At 51.0% G+C, this 22,103-nt stretch overlaps 1 protein-coding gene across 4 annotated transcripts in view; it reads right to left on the bottom strand.

The window, feature by feature from the left end:
- The window catches only part of IGDCC4 (immunoglobulin superfamily DCC subclass member 4), a 40,665-nt gene extending 25,450 nt beyond the window's left edge, over positions 1-15,215 (bottom strand). For 2 of the 4 annotated variants that reach the window (XM_082737072.1, XM_082737075.1), the window contains exons 1-3: positions 15,057-15,213; positions 5,245-5,589; positions 4,513-4,654 (exon numbers count right to left, since the gene is read on the bottom strand). In XM_082737072.1, the coding sequence (XP_082593198.1) occupies positions 4,513-4,654; positions 5,245-5,589; positions 15,057-15,126 (557 nt within the window). In that variant the 5' untranslated portion in view covers positions 15,127-15,213. Of the gene's footprint in view, positions 1-4,512; positions 4,655-5,244; positions 5,590-15,056 lie in introns of all 4 variants that reach the window. The other 2 variants (XM_082737074.1, XM_082737073.1) reach the window with 2 other exon arrangements.
- Positions 15,216-22,103: the final 6,888 nt, after the last annotated feature.

Genomic DNA, 22,103 nt, shown 5'->3' with positions numbered 1-22,103 from the left:
ATTCAAGAACACAGCAAAGGGGCACCTGGCTGGTTCAGTTGGTAGAGCATGAGACTTGATCTTGGGGCCATGAGTTTGAGCCCCAACTTGGGTGTAGAGAGTACTTTAAAAAAAAAAAAAAAGTACACAGTAGAAAGTTCACAGCTGCTCTGAATTTCAGAAGGGCCAAGGCGCTCCCACCCTGAGCCCTTCATAGATCCACCCAGGGAAAAGGGCCACTGGCCAAGGGTCAGACGAGGTTGACAGACACCCTGGGCCCTGGGAGATGTGTAGGGCAGAAGACTACATTAGGGAGCCTGCAGACTGAGGTCCATTGGTGCCACATTTTTAAAGTGTGAGTGAATGGTGATGACAAAAATGATTGCAAGTGGATCTAGGCAAACATTTTTTATCCCAGCGGTTATGTATTTATTTTTATGGCCACCTTGTATTTATGTAAGCGTTGCTGGTTTTCCATTTTACTGCAGTGAGATAATGTTCCTTTTCAGCATGTGTTAAAGTTACGGAAGAGAGCTGAGTTAAAGAAATGTATTAAGTAGGTGATTGAATAAATGGCCCAGGAATGGCCAAAATTATAAAGGGGGTTTGTGAGTGCCTGGGATGTGGGAAACATTGTGCTCATTGATTACTGGTTCCCATGGAAGGAAAATTATCCCCTATCATTAGACATTAGTGTAAGCAGCAGGGAATTGCCTTGGGCTCTAGCCCTCACCATCAGTTCTGAAAATACACACCCATACCTTGACAGTGTGTTTATTAACTGCACGTGCGCACGGTCCCCAAGAAGGCACACGGTCTCCAAACCACTGGGTTGAGTTTATGAATAGCGTATTTGTACATGTCCTATATCTGGGCCTGTGTAAAAATACATACTTTGGGCATAATCAAGTTGCTGTTTAAGACATTTTTTTATTTCCCCTACACAATGTACTGGGACATGTGAGCCTGGCTTATTTATAGCCAAGGATCACTTTTCAGAGGACTTGGGGGCCAGCACTCTCAGAGCCCAGGAACTGGCAGCTCCAGACTTCTGGGAGAGGCCTGTGGCTTCGTAGAATGAAGCCTGAACTAGATGTAGGGAGATAACAGAGCCCTACTGTTTGCTGGGAAGCTTTGGGGGAAGTAACGTGTCCACACAGAGCCACAGTTGGTGGACCTCTGAGCCCATCTGTAGCATCAACTTCTCCAGACCCTGCAGCTTCCCTACCCCAACCACCGAATCACAAAAGATTTGTGTGTCATTCGTGCCAGGCCTCTGGCATCCCACACTCTGTTTCCTAGCTGTGTGACCTGGGTCAAGTTACTTCTGTCTCTGATCCCCGGGTCTCTCACTTAACAATCCAGATAATCGTATCTGCCGTAACTATGTATGTAGACCTGGAAGGAGGTTCATGACGTGTAAAGTGAAAAAAAAAAAAAAAAAAGTAGAAGTTGCTTTATAATCCCATTTATGTTTTAGAAAAAAGGTGATGGAGCAAAAAAAAGAACCCATACAGGGGCACCTGGCTGGCTCAGTCGGTAGAGCAGGTGACTCTTGATCTAGGAGTCATGAGTCCGAGCCCCACACTGGGAGTTTACTTAAAACAAGTAACAGGGGCACCTGGGTGGCTCAGTGGGTTAAGCCTCTGCCTTCAACTCAGGCATGATCTCAGGGTCCTGGGATCAAGCACTGCATGGGGCTCTCTGTTCATCAGGGAGCCTGCTTCTCCCCCATCCCCCACACCCTGCCTACCTCTCTGCCTACTTGGGATCTCTTTCTCTCTGTCAAATAAATAAGTAAAATCTTTTTTTAAAGAATGCCACAAACAGGGGTGCCTGGGTGGCTCAGTGGGTTAAGCCGCTGCCTTCGGCTCAGGTCATGATCTCAGGGTCCTGGGATCGAGTCCCACATCAGGCTCTCTGCTCAGCAGGGAGCCTGCTTCCCTCTCTCTCTCTCTCTCTCTCTGCCTGCCTCTCCATCTACTTGCGATTTCTCTCTGTCAAATAAATAAATAAAATCTTTAAAAAAAAAAAAAAAAAAAAAAAAAAAAAGAATGCCACAAACAAACAAACAAGCAAAAAAAAAAAAAAAACCCTCTGTGTACAACATAATCCAAATTTTAAAAGAGGGTATTTATAAACATACAGGGGAAAATTCCAGAGGACAGACATGAAAACTAACAGAGACTTTCTGTGGATGATGACTGTTTCTTCTGTTTTGCTTACGTGAATGTGAAAAAGGCATCTTCCAGGATATAAACTAAAAGTAAATAGAAGAAAATATGGAAATTAAGAAATACCTGCCTTGAAGGATGAAAGGAAGGATTAAGTGAGAAAAAAAAAGCTCACATTAAGTGGGGCCTATCATGTCTTTCAACAGGGAGCGACTTCTCAGCTCTCTCCTACTCTCTCTGGGGGCTACCAGGAGGGGGCTCTCCCTCTCACTCAGCAACTCCCAGACAGCAGCAAGGGGCCCACATTTGCAAGGCACAGAAGTTAAAATGTCAGCGCCAGAAAGGCTGGGTCAGCACTTCCAAGGTCGCTCCCTAGAATGCTCATTCATGGGATGTTAACGGGGTTGTGGCAAAAGGGGCTGTGGGGCAGATGAATCTAGGAAGTGCTTGCTTCAACAAGTTTAACAGGCTTTCCATACAGGACTTCTCAGAGCCTTGTCAACACCAAGAAGGGGATTTTATAGGCGTTTTTCCCTATGTTATTTGACCACAGAATACTTTTTCTCGAGAAGAACCTTTAGTGACTAATGTTTTCCAAAGAACAGTGATCTAATGCAACCCTTTCATTTTTTTTTTTCTTTTCTTTTAATTTTATAGATGGGGGGAATGAAGCTGAGTGAGAGAGCCTCTGCGAGGGGCAACAGGCCAAGCAATCATCCAAATCAGCAGCTTGACCTGCTTCCTCCCTCACAACTGTTGCAGGGATGTGCCCTGTGGCTTATCTACCCAAAAGTTTTCCCTACACCTTCCCCCCTACCTAGATGTGGGCACAAGTCAGAGTGATGAGGGAGCAGGAGGCTGGCTGAAGACAGAGCAAAAGCTGGCGCCTTGCACCCCCTCCCCACCTGCTCCCCTCCGTAATATGTGTAGCATTCCTCAGGCACCCCTGACTGCCATAAAACGATAAATAGTTAACTTGCAGGGATCACAATCTGCAGAACAGGAATCTCCCTTGCTCTATAGATGTCCTAGAGATCTACAAACAGGGAGGTTACCTTATCAATAGCACAAATTTCCAGAGGCAAATAACTCTCAGTTCCTGAAGCCCTAATGTCTCCCTCCCCACCATAAACTGAAGGAGGCTGAGGTAGAAGGGAATGTAAATGATAGCAGGATCATAACACCCCACCAAGAATCTCCCATCCCTTCACCACCCCCCCAACTGCAAGGTATATAACCTGCCATCCCTCACAACCCGGGGCAGCAGCTCTTCCTGCCCACGGGTCCTGTCCCCGTGCTTTAATAAACCACCATTTTGCACCAAAGATGTCTCAAGAATTCTTTCTTGGTCATTGGCTCCGGGCCTCAGCCCACCAAACCTCACCTAGGTTCTAGAACTTCATCAAGAGGAGCTGGGACAGATCAACACACTCAAGACAGATTGGTCTGAGGGCAGGGAGGCTTGTAAACCAGTGTTTCTGAGCCCGTGGAGCCCTACCTGCACCAGGAGAGGACGAGAGCGGGTGAGCTGGGAGCTACAGCTCGAGAGATGGAGGCAGAGGACTGGGCTGGGGAGAGGGTTCGGGGGAGGTGGGGGCTGGCAAAGGCCTTGGAGCCACATCTCCAAAGATGTAAGAATCCAAGGGGTGACAACTGCGTGGTGAGACCAGCACCGAGTCCACAAAAGCAAACAAGCCTCTTGCTTTCTACTTGTGCTGCAGGTACATCTGGGCCTTCCCAGGAGCCCACAGTAAGGGTCAACTCCTGGGTCTAGCTTCTGCTGCTCTTTGACCCCAGAAACTCTTCCCTGGGATCACTGCACCTACCCACTGTTTTATGGAGAGGGAGGAGGGTAAAAGAGGAAGGACCTCCGTAACCCTGTATCAGATGCTGTACCCCACGGGTTGGCATCAAGAGACAAGAGAGGTTCTGCCTCCAGGGTAGAGCTGCCGGAGGAACCCTGCAGACAGAAAGCCTCCCAGCAGCCTCCATGCTCTGCTCTGAAGGAACAACAAACTTCCTGCCACTGACTCACCTGTGGCCTTGGACAATACAGAGCTTCTCTCTGACCCTCAGTCTCCTCTTCAGTAAGGCAGATAAGCTCTGAAGGACCCTACCACTGCTCTCTACTTGAGCTCCGTAGCTTCGTGGGTGGCATTCTTTGCAGGGAACAAAACTGCTTGCCCAGCTTCTCTTTGGGGCCTTAGTGAGCGAAGAGCCAGGCCACAGTTGGCTCCTAAGTCAGTTCGGGCAAATGGAGCTACTGTGGCTCTAAGAATCCTGGTTCCTGAGCACATGACAGGGCTCTCTCTGGCCAGCCTACTGGGACCCTCTCCCCACTCCCCCACAGGATACTCACCGAGGCTCCTCCGGCACTGGGACCTGGTCCTTCTCCCAGGTGATGACGGGAGCTGGCAGCCCTTCAATGTGGCACTCAAACCGAGCGGTCCCATTCTCCTCCACCACCTGAGACTCCGGGTGCAGAGAGAAGCCTGCGAGTGCTGGGGGCGAGGGTGGCGAGACACAGGCAGGGACAGAGGAGCACGGGAAAGGGGGGGCGCACACAGTGAGACACACGTACACACACGCACACGGTGCATGTACGCACACGCAGAAACACAGGCAGTCGGGGGACAGAAACACAAGCAGGGCAAATTCCAGCCAACAGAGACAATTGAAAAGGCAGCAGGGGGATAAGAAGCGGTGATTACTGGTCAGACGCTGGGTCAGAATGAATTGCAGCGCCCCACGCCTAACGTCACCATGATTCAGACCACAGTAAGATGGACATTTCTCCTGGCCTAAAATGATTTCATGGTCATCTGTGCCTCTTGAGAACCACCGAGGGGGTCTGCTCCTGTGCCCCACACTCTAACAAGCCTTTATGGCAGGCTTCCCGGGGGAGAAACACGAAGAGGAGAGGTGGGAAGAAGGTAGCCATACCAGGAAGGGGCCTGCTGAGCAGGATGAGAGGCACGGGAAGGGGAGTGGGCTCAAGGGACAGGCCTGTGTGCAATGACTTAATGGGGATCCCACTTCCCACACCCCAAGCCTCCTGGGTCTCAGCTCGGCCCCCGAGGCAGGCACTTACTGGCGAGCTTGACTACCGCAGCCTGGCTAGCCACCACTCCCAGGGGGCCGTGGGCCAGGCAAGAGTAGCTGCCCTCAATGACCTCTGAGACGCTGGGGGCTGCCTCGTCACTGCCGTCGGGTGCGGGCGGCTGGGACAGCCACAGAGAGCCATTGGGCAGCAGGCGCAGGTGGTCGTGCTCCGGCAGGGCGCCTCCGTCCTTGCTCCATGTGGTGCTGGTGGGGGGTCCGGCAGCCCCCAGACTACAGGCCAGCACTGCAGTTTGCCCTGGGCCCAGGATCACTTCCAGTGGCCCCGCACCACAGCTCAGCTCCACGGTCGTCTCCTGGGGCCACAGCAGCTCCCCTGCACAGAGAGGGCAGGTCCCAGGGCCATCAGCATGTGTCCTCCCACCTCCCCCAGTCTCTAGAGCCTGAGTCACCCACCCAGGGGCTGGGGCAACTCAAAGAATAACAGGTCTCATGGAGAGACCTGAGTCTGGATCCCGGCTCTGCCCCTCCCCACTGTACTCTTGGGCAGTCTGCCACTCTTCTCTGAGCTCACCTTCCCAGTTTCCTCATCCACCAAAAAGCACAGTGCCTCGCAACTTTCCTCGTAACAGTCAAAAACGAGAAACAACCCAAGGGCTCATCACCTGGTGAATGGATAAATATCTCACTCAGCCATCAAAAGAAATGAAGTACTGATACTTGCTTCATGGAAGAACTTTAAAAAACTTTACACTAAGTGAAAGAAGCCAGTCACAAAATGATACATATTCTATGATCTCATTCCTATGAAATGTCCAGAAGACGCAACTCCACAGAGACAGAAAGTAGGTTAATGGCTGCCAGGGATTGGGGAGAGGGAAGAATTAGAAGCGAGGGACATGAGGTTTCTTTTTGGAGTGATAGGAATGTTCTGGAACTAGACCACGGTGATGGTTGTGCAACCTTGTGAGCATACACAAAACCACTGTTGTGTATACTGGTGAGTTCTGTGGTGTGTGAACTGTATCTCAGTTTAAAAGGACCCAGGAATTCCTTCCTTTCAGGGCTGTTGTAAGACGCAGGGTAGGAAAAGAGCACAGGACAGTGCCTGGCCTGGCACAGAATTGGCTTTCAGTAAGGTCCTCCTTTCCTGGAACCTTCCAGATCATCTTGACCACGATCACTCAACCTACTGTGCCCCGGTGGCAGGCAGGGCTGAGCACTCCTTCCTACTGCTCGATTCTCCTGGGCCATTCAGCAAGCCAGAGCCTGTCTCCAGGGGCCCCAGCAGGGCCTGCAGCTCCAAAGCTATCCCCTGCCACCAAGGGAAGAGTAAGGGGAAAATGGAGGAAGGGAAGGTCATTCCAGGGTCAAGGCAAAAACACACAAAGGCCAATGCTTCTCATTTTAACCAACATGTTGACAAGGCCCAGTCGCCATTATTCACAGAGAAATGGTTGTTTCCCCAGTTGTGTCGACTAGAAGGCTGGCCTGCTGCCTTCCTGTCCCATACAAGCTCAATGGTCCGAGGTCCCTTTTCATCTTCTGACCTGACACTTTGCTTAAAGGCGGAATGGCACATCTGAGAGTGAACCCAAGACAGAGGTGAGTACAGTGGCACATCCTTACTATGAGACAGGTCTGGACAGACAGCCTTGGGAGGGCACGCAGAAAGCCAAAGGGGTTGGGAATCAGGCAACCGCTCAGTTCTGGACCTGGCTCTATCACAGGCCGGCTGTGTGGCCTTGGACCAGTCACTTCTTCTGAACGTTAGTTTTACTCAAACAAATCAGGTGATGTGTGAGATTCTATGCTGAGAGGATGATTCAGTGAATAGTCACACCTGGATATACCTATTCTTGAGTAAACCTACAGAACACCATCTAGACTCACATATAAACAGTAGATACACAACCTTCCACACCTGAACACGCACACCCAAGTTTCTGCCACACTTGTCAAAACCCGGACATATCTGTGCCCACGCTTAGAACCCTTGTCTGTCCCCAGGCTCTCTTCCCAGCACTCCTGAAGAGAAACAAGACTGAGCGGCAAAGAGAAGTCCCAGCTGGCCGAGATACGGAGGCCAGAGCCGAAGCGAGGCTCTGACACTACTTGCCAAGGATGGAGAGACCAAGGGGGCCCAAACTGGGCCTCTGCCTCTCTTAATTCATCGGGAAGGCTCTACTTGCCCCTCCCACTGCTTGCCTGGGCTCAGCATTACTAATGGGTGCAGGGAGAAGGCAGGTCTTGTCCTCACCCAGTCTCCATTCTGATAGAGGAAACCAAACTGGCATTCATGTCACTCGGGGCTGTTGGTTGTGGTGGAAAGGGCCCTAGACCTTGGGACAGAAGATTTAGTTTCCAATCTTGCTGCTCCACCTACCAGCTGTTTAACCTCTCTGGGCCTTAGTTTCCACATCTGTAAAATGAAGGCGACACTACCAAGCCCGTGTGTGAGGAGTAAACAAGATAATGGATGTCAGCGCCATCAACCATGGGACGGAGCTCATTCTTTAAAGGCACTTCAGAGACTGTCCAAGTGTTTGGGGTTTGGGGTTGTTTTTTGCTTGTTTGTTTGTTCTTTGTTTTTTTTTTTTTTTAATGCAAGTTTTTTTTTTTTTTTTTTTAAACTGTACCAATGCTAATTACTGTTCTAACAACCAGTCCCTTCTACCTCTGTGGCCCTCGATTCTAAGATTCAAACACAGGGTAGCGGGGAGGCAAGCCCGGGCTCTCAGCCCAGCGGCTTCCAATTGCCTGGTTCCAGCCGCTGAGCACTAAGTTTGCACTTCAGGGGAGAAAAGCCCCACAAGACACGAATCCCTGAGCCCTCCGGCGGCCTCCCCGCCCCCCACAGCACGTCCGGGGCCTGGAAAATCCCCTGCCGCGCTGAACAAACAATGTGAACAGTTGGGGCCCGAGCAGCTGCTGGGTATGTCAGCAGCCTGGGCTCTGGCGGGCAGGACGGCAGCCAGAGAGGCCGGTGGCTGGCTGCGGAGCCCAGAGGAGGCTCCGATTCCCTTCCTGAATATTCATGGATCAGCAGATGTCTGGCTTCCCCACCTCTGAGGAGCCCAGCGCCCAACAAGGTAGCACAGAGAAACCAACAAGGATGTAGATGTGCAGAGAACCAGGGTCCCCCTTGGAGAGGACCCTGGTGGTGGAAATGTCCTGGAAGCTGGGGATTCCTCACTGTACGTAAGTGGGGAAACTGAGGACCAGAAAGGGGTGGGGGTCTCCTCTCCCTGGGAGACAGTGTGGGAAAACCATCCTTTGATCTTCTGGGGATGAATCCAGCACTGACAAAAAAGTTGCTCTAGAGTAAGAAAGAGGGTTCTCTCTGCCTCAGTGTCCAGCCCAACTTCTGTGCCCAGGACATGCCCTCCTCCCCGCCCCGCCTCCCCCGCCCCCCAGGCTCAGCTTCAGTGCCAGCCCTCTGTGAGGCCGCCCCTGCCTGTCCACTCCCCCCTCCCAGGAAGCTTTATATGTTTCCTATCACATAGCCACTTTGCAGGTCCCTTCGCCATCCCTCCTCTTGCCTAGATGGACAATAGGGTTTGGGCGGTGGAGGGACAGCCTTGGTCAGGGTCCTCCTGGGTCATTTGCTATATGGCCTTGGGCCTGCAACTTGTCCTCTTTCAGCCTCAGTTTCCTCAGCCTGAAAAGGAGAAGTCTCCACTATTCTCATTTTTGCCAAAATTCTCCCAGCAGCAGAGGGGAAAGTAGGTAGGAGCCTTGCTGATGCCCCAAATGTTTTGATTTTTAAACCTTTGGCACATTTTTGCATTCTTCTCCATTACATAGCAATGTTTCCTTTAACATAAATGTGGTTCCTACACCACCAGATCTTTTCGTAAAAGTGATGCTCTGAGGAGTGGACCTTGTTTGTCCAGTGGCTTCCCGGCCACCCCTTTCCTGCCACCCCCGGCCCACTGCCATGGCTGACCCCAAAGCCCTTCCCACAAGCAGTTCTCAGCTGTCCCTCCCAGGACTGGGGACACAGTGGACTCTGGCTGCCCACCAGCTTTCTGCCTCGATGGGGACAATTCCTTCTCCTCAGGCTCCTTGGTGAGACCTTGTCAGAGACAAAGAGCTTCTACGCTTGGGAGCCTTGAGGCCATCTCTCAATCTTTCCCTAACAGATTATTTTACCCACTTACAGGATAAATTAGATTTTATGAGGCCAATTAGAACCCAGACAGAGAGGAGATTTGCGGCTGAGCCCCAGGGCCCGCTCAATGCTGTTTCGTGGGGTTAGTGGGGCCTGGTGTGAGCCAGGGTCCCATTTTCCAGTAAACTCTCAGGAAAGGGGCCAGTGGGTGGGGGAGGGGAAGACTCCTTCCCCCACCCCCCACCTTGGCCACCTCCCTTACCACACACTGATCCCCTCCCACCAACAGCTGGAAGGAGAGCTTGGGACAGTTGCCTGGGACACCGGGAAGGCTGTACAGTTCCCTTCATCTGTGCTCCTGCGAGGCCCAGCCTCAGTGGACTTGACAGCAAAGCCACACTCAGCTCCTGCCTACCTCCTGATCCCTGCGTGCTTCTGTCCCCACTGGACCAAACCACTTTCAGCTCTCTGAGAGCTCACTGCTGTTCCATATATTGTTTCTGCTGCTCCCTTTCCCCACAGTAGCTATGCCATCCCAGGGTCTGATTGAGTTGCTTCTCCTTTTTCTGTCCCATAGGACCCGGGGCACCTTGGCCACTGCAGTTATTACTTGAGGTTTTACACTTTCTTTTCTCCCCTATCAGGCAACAAACTCAGCATCATATCCTAGGCAGCTTTCTAAATCTCTAGTCCCAGAAACAGTGCCTGGTATATAGTAGGTGCTCAATAAATATTCTTTGAACACATAAGTAGACACGTGGAGACACAGCCCCTTATACTTTTCCAAGCCTCAATTTCCTTATCTGTAAAAATTACAGGAACTCCCTTAAGGGCTGGATGTGTTGGGAATAATACATGTGGAAACTGCCTATCTGGCAACTAGCAGACACTTGACGAAATGCTTAAAAAGCACAGGGACAGGGGCGCCTGGGTGGCTCAGTGGGTTAAAGCCTCTGCCTTCGGCCCAGGTCATGATCCCGGGGTCCTGGGATCGAGCCCCGCATCGGGCTCTCTGCTCAGCAGAGAGCCTGCTTCCTCCTCTCTCTCTGCCTGCCTCTCTGCCTACTTGTGACCTCTGTCTGTCAAATAAATAAATAAATCTTTAAAAAGAAAAAAAAAAGCACAGGGACAGAACAGCAAACTCACTGAAAAAAACGCTGTACTTCCACATTATCAGGACTAGGAAGCTCACTACCTCACCTGTTCTCCTGCCATATGGCTCATATGATTCAAAATAGCTTTCTTTTGTGCCCACCTTTCTCTCCCTGTATGCTCTGATTAGTTGCTGGAACTTTGTCCTCCAAACTATATGACAAGGTAATGAGCCTCTTATCGAACCATCCAGAAGTCTTAGCTCTGCACCAGCTCACATGTTCAGGTCTGCATCTGAAACAGAGCTTACTGAGCCTCTGCTTCTCTGACCTCAGTGACCCGAAAGCCCCTCAAATCCTGAGGGCATAGCCTCAGCAGTGAGTAACGAACAGCCCACCTAGCCCAGAATACAAGGATTCTATTTCTCTGCATGTCAGGGCCAGAACATTATCTCTTGGGTTTTCCTCCCAACCCCAGCTCCTAGCACCCTCCTCCCACCAGGCTAGGGCTGGGGTCCTCCTCCATCAAAGCTGCTCTTACTCCTCCTCCCCTCTCCCCATCCTCCATGGAGCTGGGAGCCCCCCAAGCCCACCTGGCAATGACATCTGTTCAGCATCTGGAATTCTGTGTCAAGTCTGGTTGCTGTACCTCAGAAACCGTGGAGGCCGAACAGAAGGTAGCGGGTGGGGAGAAGCGCAGAAGGGTGAATTCCAGAGCCCAGACTCAGACACACCAACTGAGGGAGGCCAAGCGCAAAGCTGGTAACTTCTCATGTGAGGGGGGGGGGGGGGTGCAGAGAGACCAAACTTGGGTATTTGTGTATCAAATCCAGGGAAGGTATGGCTCCAGAAGCCAAGAGACTGGTTCCAGTCCCAGCTCAGTCCCTAGCCATGCAACTTTGGGATGTCACTCAGTTTTCTCATCTGGAAAATGGGTTCATGTTAAAATTATTTCTAGGGAGTTGGGTGAGGGATGGGCTAAGTAGATGATGGGCATTAAGGAGACACTTGCGATGAGCACTGAGCTTTATATGTAAGGTGGCGAATCACTAAAGTCTACATCTGTAACCAATTTTACCACATACGTTAAGTAAGTAGAATTAAAATAAAACTTAAAATTAAAAAAATTATTTCTAAGTTCCCTTCAGTGCTGACATTGGATGACACTCTAATTGTGAGAGAGCTTAACTTGAAAAAGTTACCTTTAGGAGAAAGGAACTGGTAATTTACACACAACACATGATGAATTGGGCCATGAAACTACCTAAAAGTCAGATAACTTCTGGACAAAATTCACTGTTAAGAGAAACTTGTTTGACCTGGTTCCTAACCTGGAGATGGAATCAGAGAGGCCATGCCAACTGAGGGGGGGTCTCTGAGTTTCTAGGCAGAGAAAGAGATGGGGGTGAAGGAACTTTCCTGGTGAGGAGAAAGCAGCTGTCATGTTCTGTGAGCCTTCCTATGTAACAGATCTCTGGCACCACCACCCCCAATTCTGATTCAGTGGAGGGGAGAGCCCCACATCTTGCACTGATAAAAACCAGCACTCAGCAGGGGTACCTGGGTGGCTCAGTGGGTTAAGCCTCGGCCTTTGGCTCAGGTCATGATCTCAGGGTCCTGGGATCAAGCCCTGCATCAGGCTCTCTGCTCAGCAGGGAGCCTGCTTCCCTCTCTCTCTCTCTCTCTCTCTCTCTGCCTGCCTCTCTGCCTACTTGTGATCTCTCTCTCTCTCTGTCAAATAAACAAAAGTCTTAAAAAACAAAACAAAAAACCCCAGCACTCAGCATTCTACCACTACCCCCAGACAGGAGTCCCATTCCTATAAATCTCCCCAGTTCCCGGTCCCTGGCTGGAACAGCGTTGGGGGACACCAGCCCTGTATTCTGCCCAGTTCAGGTTGCTGAAGTGTCTATTATTCTGGACCTCCCCCTCCCTGTCCGCCTGCAAACTCAGTCTATCCTCAGATCCTACTGATTCTACTTCCTAAATACCTCTAGAAGCCAGCTACCCTGGCCACACCAACTGCCATGATGCTTGTTGCCACCATCCTCTCTTCTGGAATACTACAACAGCCTCCCAGGAAGCTGGAGCTTCCTGCCTCCAGCCCTGCCCAACTGATTCTCCACACTGGCTGCAGTGAGCTGATGCAAAACTGATCTTAAAACTTGCCAAGGGGGGCGCCTGGGTGGCTCAGTGGGTTTGGCCTCTGCCTTGGGCTGGGGTCATGGTCTCGGGGTCCTGGGATCAAGCACCATGTTGGGCTCTCTGCTAGGCGGGGAGTCTGCTTCCCTCTCTCTCTCTCTCTCTGCCTGCCTCTTTGCCTACTTGTGATCTCTCTCTGTCAAAAAAATAAATAAAATCTTAAAAACAAATAAACAAACTTGCCAAGGACTCACAGTGGTGGTAGTGGGGAGCTTTCAGGCAGAAACTTTGGTGGGGCTTATCAGGCCTTTCAGAAGCCCCTTCACCCTTCACTTTGACACTCTATGGGCCCTGTCCTATCCAGCTCCAACCTCCCCCACTCTCACCCTGTGCTCTAAACTCCAGTCAGAGTTAGCTGCATTCACTGGTCTAAATGAAGTCACCTTGGAGCACCTATACATGTGGTTCATATGGCTCTCCTACAGGGCTAGCTGACCCTCTGCACTGAGCTCAATTATTCATCACTTCCTAAAGATGCCTTTCCTGACTTTTCCAAACCCTCTGTCAGTCTCCCCCACACCACACTGCAAGCTCTGCGTTAGGGGCAAGGTCTGCCTCCTTATTTACTATATTCCAGGCACCAGGCACATGCTAAGTCAAAAAGGGAGCTCAGTAAATATTTGTTGAACGAATGAATGAATGAATGACCTTGGTCCAGATTAGGATGGCTAGTCAGAACGCTATAGGACTGTCTCTAGGCCTGTTAAGCTTTGCACACTCAACGGGTTTGGGAGACTGAGAGCGAGTAGTCTAGTTGCTTTAGCCATGCATACTGCTGCCCAGGGAGCCCCAGCTCAGGGCCCTGCCCCTGCCTTGTGCACTCAAGAGCAGGGAGAGGCCAGGTCTCAGAGGCAAACTGAGCCCCCTGCAGGAGGCCCCACCGGTATACTATAATGATAGAGAGTAGTTATTAGCCCTCATCCCACTAGGCTGGGTGACTCTGAGCCCGTTCCTGGAGCTACTGGAAGAGCGTTAAGAGGGTAGGCACAACTATTCCTTAATCCCCTGGGCTCCTGGAGGGCTGAGGCCTCTCCCTCACTTCCCCGCCCCCTTCACCTGACAATCCCTAGACTTGGGCCAGGGCTGGAGAGGGGCGTGTCTTTGTCCGGAGAATAGGGGTCCGAGCATTTCCCGGCACTTTCCCACCCGCTGTTTGGGTTTCCTGGAGATGGGCCTGGGCCGGCCAGACGGAGGCTCCTTCCCCTCAACGCCGTCCCTGCCTCCCTCCCACGTGGCCTGGCTGAGTCTCTCTGGAAAGCCGCAGCAGCTGGAGTGAAATCCCCCTCCCCACCCCCACCTCCAAGTCCCTCCCCGACTCGCCCCGGACACATCCTCAGCTCCCCCCTCGGCAGGGAAGGCAAGAACTAAGCGAACAAAGCGGGCAGCCCATCCCCCTCCCCAGCCCTGCCACCTACCTTCCCCAGGGGCCGTCCCCTAAACGTACACAGCACGGAAAGCGAGAGAGCTGGAGTGGAAGAGGAGCCCTAGGCACGGAGCACTGGGATTCCGTCACCCCAGTCCGGGCCCTTTCTCCAGAGTGGATAACTCTCTTACTTCCACCCCAGCCCGGCACTGGGGTGGGGGGCTGGAAGGAGGCCTTGCTGACCTGGGCAACGCTTTCCTGACCTGTCCCTGGTGGGTGGGTCAGGAGTGACACGCGTCCCATCCCGAGAGCAAGTGTTGGACAAGTCCACGAAAGCAACTGGTTTCCTGCCCCCCTCCCCCAGCCCGCTCCGAGCCACGGGTTGGGGAAGCGACACTAACCACCCAACCCCCTGCCCCAACCAGCCCCAGGGACCACACCCACTGGGCAAAGTTGAGTGTTTTATCACCTCTACCCCCAGTCAATCCTGAATCGCCTGCCCAGTCCCCCCCAACCACGGGCAAGGACACTCCCCAAAAGCCAAGGCCAAATATTAGCTCAGACCCATAAACACAATTACACACGATCTCGACACAAATGGAGGTGCTGACACACACACCCCCCACACACCCCTCCTTTCACGCACTCAACCCAGGGACACGCGCGGGCAAGAGAGCCCGCCCGGTGCAAGCCACCAACCCCGAAGCCACGGCCCCACGATGCCACGGCGCGACCGTGACACGCACTGCGGACACGTACGCCCGCAGAAGCCCCCCGTCCCCACCCTCCGAGCGCGCGCGCACACACACTCACACTCACGACTCCGCAAACCAAGGACACACACCCCCTGCGGCCAAGTGCGTGCCGCAGCAGCCCCCACTCCCCCACCCCCGGCCACAGCTCGCAGACCCCAAAGCGCAGGCATCACGGGGACGGGCCGCTCTAGCCCCGCGGCCCCGCACTCGCTCGGGACCCGGGACGCACGCCAGCCCCGTAGCCCGGCTCAGCCTCCGGGCGCGGGCGCACCGACAAGCCGCAGCCGCTCGCGCCACTGCCGCAGCGCCCGCCCTTACCGCGCGCGGCCAGCAGGCAGAAGGTCAGCGCCACGAGCCCACCGCCGCGGCCGGCGTCCCCCCGCGCCATGGGGCCCGGCTCCGGCCGCCGCCGTAGCCGCCGCCGCCGCCTCCCCGCGCCACGGCCGCCGCCGCCGGGGGAGGGCGCGCCGGGCGTCAGTGGCCCGGAGAGGCGCGGCGCCGCGGGCGGGGGCGCGGCCTCGGGGGCCCGGGTCTGAGCGGGGGCCGGCGCGGGGGCCGGGGCTGCCGCCGCCTCGCCCGCCCCTCCATCGCCATCTTGGGCGAGCAGCCGGGGCGGGGGCGCCCAGCGAGTGCGGCCGCCGGGCCCGCCGGGGACCCGGGCCCCGCGCACCGTGACCCCGCGCGGCGCGGGGCTCTGCTCCGCCGGGGTCTGCGCCCCGGTGCCTCGCCCTCTCCGGGTCGCCTTGGGCCTCAGCTGGGCCGCTGGTTTATGGGTCTGTTTGTCCCTTGGACTCCCTGTCTCTAGGTCTCTTTCTGCCTCGGACTGTCCTTTTCATCTCCTCGTCGCTGCTTCAGGGTCTCCTCCATCTCGGTTCCAGGCTCAGGGGAGGCAGAGTCAAGGTCTCTGCCCCGCGGGCCCATCTTGCCATTCGAGCCCAGTCCGTTATAGCCCAAATCCTGGCCTGAGTCCTCGTTACTGCACAGGCTGCTCCAGGAGACGCACTGAGGACAGGACAGTATCCTCCTCTCCCTCATTTCCATTGCCTTTCCGGGCTGGAAACTTCTTTTGGGTTCCTCCTCTTCCTCTTGGAATAATCAAACCGGCACGAGGGTGCTCTGCCCCAAGCACTACCACACTTAGACCTCTCTACAACCCTGGGAGGGACAAGGAAGGTTTGATTGCTCCCATTTACACACGGGGAAACGGAGGATGGAGGAGGTGAAGTGACTTGCCCAAGGACATGAGGCTAGGGAGCAGTAAATCTAGGATCAGAACCCTACATCCGGAAACCCAGGTTTTCGGACTCAGAGGGTAATTTCCCACTCATTCTTCAATGTGATGCCTTCCCTGCTCTGGCCAGACTGGTTGCCTCAATATCCCACACATTATTCTTGTTCTAAAACCGGATCAATCATCAGGCTAGGATAGGCAGAGCAGCTCAGATTAAATGACCTGTTTAAGGTCCTTTCCAAGACAAAAATGCCATGATTTGTCATTCCTTAAGTCTCCAGTGTTCCCATGACTTAAAGCCATTTTGGCTCTGTACCTGGTAGGTGCCTTACTCATTTATTGCTAGTTACCCTTAATAATGACCCATACTTTGCAGATCTAACAGAATCTGGCATATATTCATTTATTGTCGGGCCCATTGATTTAGGTGAGTATGCCTACGTGCTTCTCTTAGTGATCTCAGCTTGTCAGCTTGTCAACAAGGCTCGAAGTGACAACAACTTAAAAAAAAAAATTCTTAGCCTATTCTCTCATGAAAAATTGGCACCATCACCGTTATAGATAGTTACTGCAGCATCTTTACTCCTTCTGTTGTCCAATCTCCAGCTCACTTTTTGCCAGCACCAACATTGGCTTTTCCAGTCCCCCGACTTTCTGCATACTGTTCTTGCATTCCTTTTGCATGTTCTTGAGGTCTTTCTCTTCGCATACAGGCCATGTCTTGCAAGCCATGGTTTGGGTTCGTGTTCCTTTGCATAATCAGGGAATCATAAATCACACCAAAGCTAGTTCTCTTGCCCCCACCAAAATGGGCTCTGAGTCCAAATACAGAGATGATGTCTGGTGTGGTCTTATATGGTTTGGCTAGTTTTCCCTGAATTTCTACCTTTCCAGAGTGTAGAACATCAATGACCATTTGTTTCTGCTAAAGTAGTCTGTTGGTCATGAACTTCCTAGTCCAGATTAATTATTGTTGCTCATGATGGTGGTGGAGCTTCAGGCAGCCCGGGAGGAAAAGAGCTTAAATTGACATCTTTATGCTAAAGATGCCCAAACATATACCTTCAGCCTGGACCCCTGAAATCGCAGACTTCTATATCTCAACACCTGCTCAGTATTTCGATTGGCTGTCTACTAGGCATCTCGATTTAACATGTCCAAAACAGAGCCCTGATCTTCCGTGCTAAATTTGCACCTCCCAGAGTCTCCCTGTCTCAGGTCCCAGCAGCTCCATCCTTCCTGCTACCGTCTGATCCAAGTACCATCACCTCTCACCTGCGTTATTGCAGGAGTCCCCTCGAAAGTCTCTTTTTCTCTGACCTTGTGCCCTTCAGTCTTTTCACAATACAGCACGAGTTGTCCTGTTAAAATGTGCAAAAGATTATGTCACGTGTCTGCACAAACCCCACCAGTACCTTCCATCTCAGAGCAAAAGCCAATGTCTTTCTTAAAAAAAAAAAAAAAAAAGCTTTACTTATTTATTTTAGAGAGAGAGCATGTGTATGAGAGAGAGCATGAGAAGGGGGAGGGATGGAGGGAGAGAATCTCCAGCAGACCCTCTGCTGAGTGACACGAGGGGCTTGATCCCAGGACCCTGAGATCATGACTCAAACTGAAATCAAGAGTCAGATGCTCAGCCAACTTGAGCCAACCAGGTTCCACAAAAGCCAAAGTTTTTTTTATGATGAGAAGCCCTGGTGGCCAGCTGCCTCCCTCCATCCTCTAGAGCTTTGCCTACCTAGTTCAGTCTGGAACTCTGTCTCCCCACTCTTCCCATCCTCGCAACATCCCCCTTCTCCTTACCCCCCTTCTTTTTAACATATTCTACGTTTAACTTATTTTATTCTTAGTCTGTCCACTCAACAGAATGAGAGCTTCCTGAGGACAGGGGGTTTTGTCTGCTGGCTTCCCTGCTGACTGCAAGCAGTGAGACCAGGACCTGGAGCTCTGTAGATGCCAGCGGGCCAACATAAAAGATACAAGTCCCTGCCCACAGGGATAGTAGTGTCCTAAGTGACATGGGTGGCAAGGAGAATGGGAACAAGAGGAGGAACCGTGTGGTGTATGTGTGGAGGGGCAGGGGGTGGTAGGTGAGGAAGAAGTCTTCCCAGAACTATTGATTGTTGTAGATGTTTGACTTGGGTCTTGACAATTTCAAGAGGGTAGAGCTGATGGTGAGGGAAGAAACACACTCTGCAGAGGCCAGTGGTGTGAGAGTCCAGGAAATGGCAGATCGGATAGTTAACCGCACAGATATCCATGGACCAGCCCTTACAGGGCAGAGGCTGCTCTGGGCACCAGGAGCATAGTGGTGAAAAAGATGGTTCTTGCTAGGCTGAGCACCATGAGGGAGACAGACAAGGAGGCAGGCAACTCCTATTATGTGTGATATAGGCTGTGATGGGGTCCAGGGAGGAGGGGCATTGAGGCTGGATCTTGGGGGAAGAAGGGAAAGTTTCTAGAGGAGACAAATACTTGAATCAGTGTAAGTGGAATGTGGCAGGTATGAACTGGGCAGGAGGGCAGGGTGGGAGATAAAGCCAAACAAGAACACTAGGCTTAGATGAGGCAGGCCATGTACTGTTGCCTGGGGAGCAACTAATAAATTCAACTGTCCGCTGAATGAATGAGTCAACCAACAACATATCACCATATAAAGAGTGTCACTAAATCCGTAAGCCACACACAGAAAAACAATTAATTTCTCTGGATTCATATTTGAACAGACTGTGGTGGGGACACCACACCTGTGTAACAGGCTCAAGCCACAGCCAAATCGCTGTAAGGAATAAGAGTCATGGTGCTTGTCTTTCCTCTTGCTTGTGACCTTGCTCTGTGACCTTGCCCAGCTTCCTTCCTCTCTCTGGGCCTCAGCTTCATTATTGAGAAAAGTAAGAGGGCCGATGCACGTTACAGAGAAGGTCCTCCAAAGAGTTCACGCCACTAAAAGTGGATATGGTATTCATCTTAATATCTTTTTTTTTAAACTCCATCAATAAAATACTCCATTATATCCCTCCTTTCAAATGGTGCCGTGGAATGCCTCCAAGGGGGTATGGGGTATTCATGAGTAGATAACCACAGATGGCTAATGAGCATGTTCAGGTGAACATCATTAACCACTGTCATGGTTTTTACCACTAAACAGGTTAAATTGTTGTTAATCTTATTTATGCATTATTTAATTTACAGCCATATTGGACCATCAGGAAGTATGAGGAGCACTGATAGCTATACTACAAAAACCTGATGCTGAGGAGAGAACGATAATTTTGCAAATTTGCCTCAGATTGAACCTCATCAGAAAAGAATTATATCGTTTTCTAATCAGAAGTCATTGGTCACGAATATGCAAAGCCAATGTTTAAAACTAAAATCTAATGATAGTTCAATCTCATTTGGCTTTTCGCTTATCAGAAAGGCAGACTGACTGTATCTACAATGTTATTCATAGAGAAATACTTCCCAACAGATCCTAAAATCTCTTATATTTCAGAAATAAATAAAGCTCAAAAATGTTAAAGTTTTTTTGAATGTTAGCACAATATGCAATCATATCATGTAAGCAAGTTTTGTCTTCTTTTGATCCTATACCATATGGTTAGATTTTAGTGTACATTCGATCCCCAAATTTGAGATACAATCTTGTTCATTGACAAGTCATGCTTTTTTTTTTTTTCTTTTTAATTTAAAATCAGCATGTACCACTTCTTAAATGGGGAAGAGGGTTTTAAAAATCATCGATTGGGGTGCCCGAGTAGCTCAGTGGGTTAAGTCTCTGCCTTCAGCTCAGGTCATGATCCCAGGGTCCTGGGATCGAGCCCCGCATCAGGCTCTCTGCTCAGCAGTGAGCCTGCTTCCTCCTCTCTCTCTCTGCCTGCCTCTCTGCCTACTTGTGATCTCTGTCTGTCAAATAAATAAATAAAATCTTTAAAAAAAAATAAATAAAAATCATCAATTTAGGGGCAACCAGCTGGCATAGTCGGTAGAGCATGTGATTCTTGAACTCAAGATTGTGAGTTTGAGGGGCGCCTGGGTGGCTCAGCGGGTTAAAGCCTCTGCCTTTGTCTCGGGTCATGATCCCAGGGTTCTGGGATCAGGCCCCGCATCGGGCTTTCTGCTCCACGGAGAGCCTGCTTCCTCCTCTCTCTGTGCCTACTTGTGTTCTCTGTCAAATAAATAAATAAATTTTAAAAATAAAATAAATATATCTTTGGGGCGCCTGGGTGGCTCATTGATTAAACATCTGCCTTCAGCTCAGATCACGATCCCAGGCTCCAGGGATGGCGCCAGGCTCCCTGCTGGGTCAGAAGCCTGCTTCCTTCTCTCCTCCCTGCTCTTGCTCTCTCTTGCTATCCCTGTCTCTGTCTCTCTCTCAAATAAAATCTTTTTTAAAAAAATAAATCTTTAAAAACATACATAAAAACAAAATCCTTTTAAAATCACCAATTTAATTAAATGTGTTAAAATTGCCTTCAATTAACACTATACTGTTATAATTTTTTTCTTAAAATAACTCCTTTTTTTTTTTAAGATTTTATTTATTTATTTGACAGACAGAGATCACAAGTAGGCAGAGAGGCAGGCAGAGGGGTGGGGGGAAGCAGGCTCCCTGCTGAGCAGGGAGCCCGATGCGGGGCTCAATCCCAGGACCCTGGGATCATGACCTGATCTGAAGGCAGAGGCTTTAACCCACTGAGCCACCCAGGTGCCCCTAAAATAACTACTTTGAGACCATTCTAAAAAAGAAATAACATGTTGGGGGCCCGTCAATGAAGAAGTCGAGAGACCCGGAAAAGTCTCCATCGAGGACCGCAGTTTTCCTTGGTTTGACCAGGTGGATGGGATGCTATCAAAGAAAAAGGACTCGGGGAAGAGGGGAGGATTGGAGCGGGGCACTCAATTTAACATGCTGAGGGGGAGGGACCTGCATGGCATCCAGGCAAACTTGTAAAATCTCTAGAAATGTCATTTTCACCTGAGCAGAGAGATCAGAACTGGAGAAACTATTTTATGAGCTGAAGCCTCTACCAGACCACCTAGCACACTTGACTGTAACTGTTCTTTATGGAATTGTCTAGCTCTACTTCTAGACAGTAAGCTCCTTGTGGCAGGGACCACATGTGTCCTGCTCACTCTTGTTTTCCTGGCATCTAACACAGTGCACAGCATATAGTAAGATCCCAATTAATGGAGGCCACTGGGTGGCTCAGTCCTTAAGCGTCTGCCTTTGGCTCAGGTCATGATCCCGGGGTCCTGGGATGGAGCCCTGCCTGGGGCTCCCTGCTCCGCGGGAAGCCTGCCTCTCCCACTCCACTTGCTTATGTTCCCTCTCTCCCTGCGTCTCTGTCAAATAAATAATTACGACCTTAAAAACAAAAAACAAAAAACAAAAAAACCCCCACACAAAAAAAACAAACAACAACAACTAAGATCCCAATTAATGTTTTTTTTTTCTTTTTTTAAGATTTTATTTATTTATTTGACAGAGAGAGATTACAAGTAGGCAGAGAGGCAGGCAGAGAGAGGAGGAAGCAGGCTCCCTGCTGAGCAGAGAGCCCGATGCGGGACTCGATCCCAGGACCTTGAGATCATGACCTGAGCTGAAGGCAGCGGCTTAACCCACTGAGCCACCCAGGCGCCCCCCCAATTAATGTTTTTAAAAGTGAATGTGAGGGCGCCTGGGTGGCTCAGTTGGTTGAGCAACTGCCTTCGGTTCAGGTCACGGTCCTGGAGTCCCAGGATCGAGTCCCGCATCCGGCTCCCAGCTCCACAGGGAGTCTGCTTCTCCCTCTGACCTTCTCCCCTCTCATGCTCTTTCTCACTGTCTCTCTCTCAAATAAATAAATAAAAATCTTTTAAAAATAAATAAATAAAAGTGAATGTGAAAAGAAGTTGCTCATTTATCATATGCCATGCCAAACTGATGAAAGCTTTGAATCACTAAGGGAGTCCTCAAGAGAGCATATTACTGTGGAGTTTCCAACAATGTTGGGAAACACTTGCCTGAGCAGCTCTGAGATCCCAGTAGGCTTTGGGACTCGAAATCCAGACCTGAAGGACCACATGCTCTGCAGGACCTACAGTGGGGGTCTGTGGCATTCAGACCATTCTAGAGTAGATAACAAAATCCA

The sequence above is a fragment of the Mustela nivalis genome, assembly GCF_964662115.1.
Source record: "Mustela nivalis genome assembly, chromosome: 6".
NCBI classification, from domain to species: domain Eukaryota; kingdom Metazoa; phylum Chordata; class Mammalia; order Carnivora; family Mustelidae; genus Mustela; species Mustela nivalis.
Note: the sequence above shows the minus strand (reverse complement) of the source record. Positions and strands in the feature narration are given on the sequence as shown.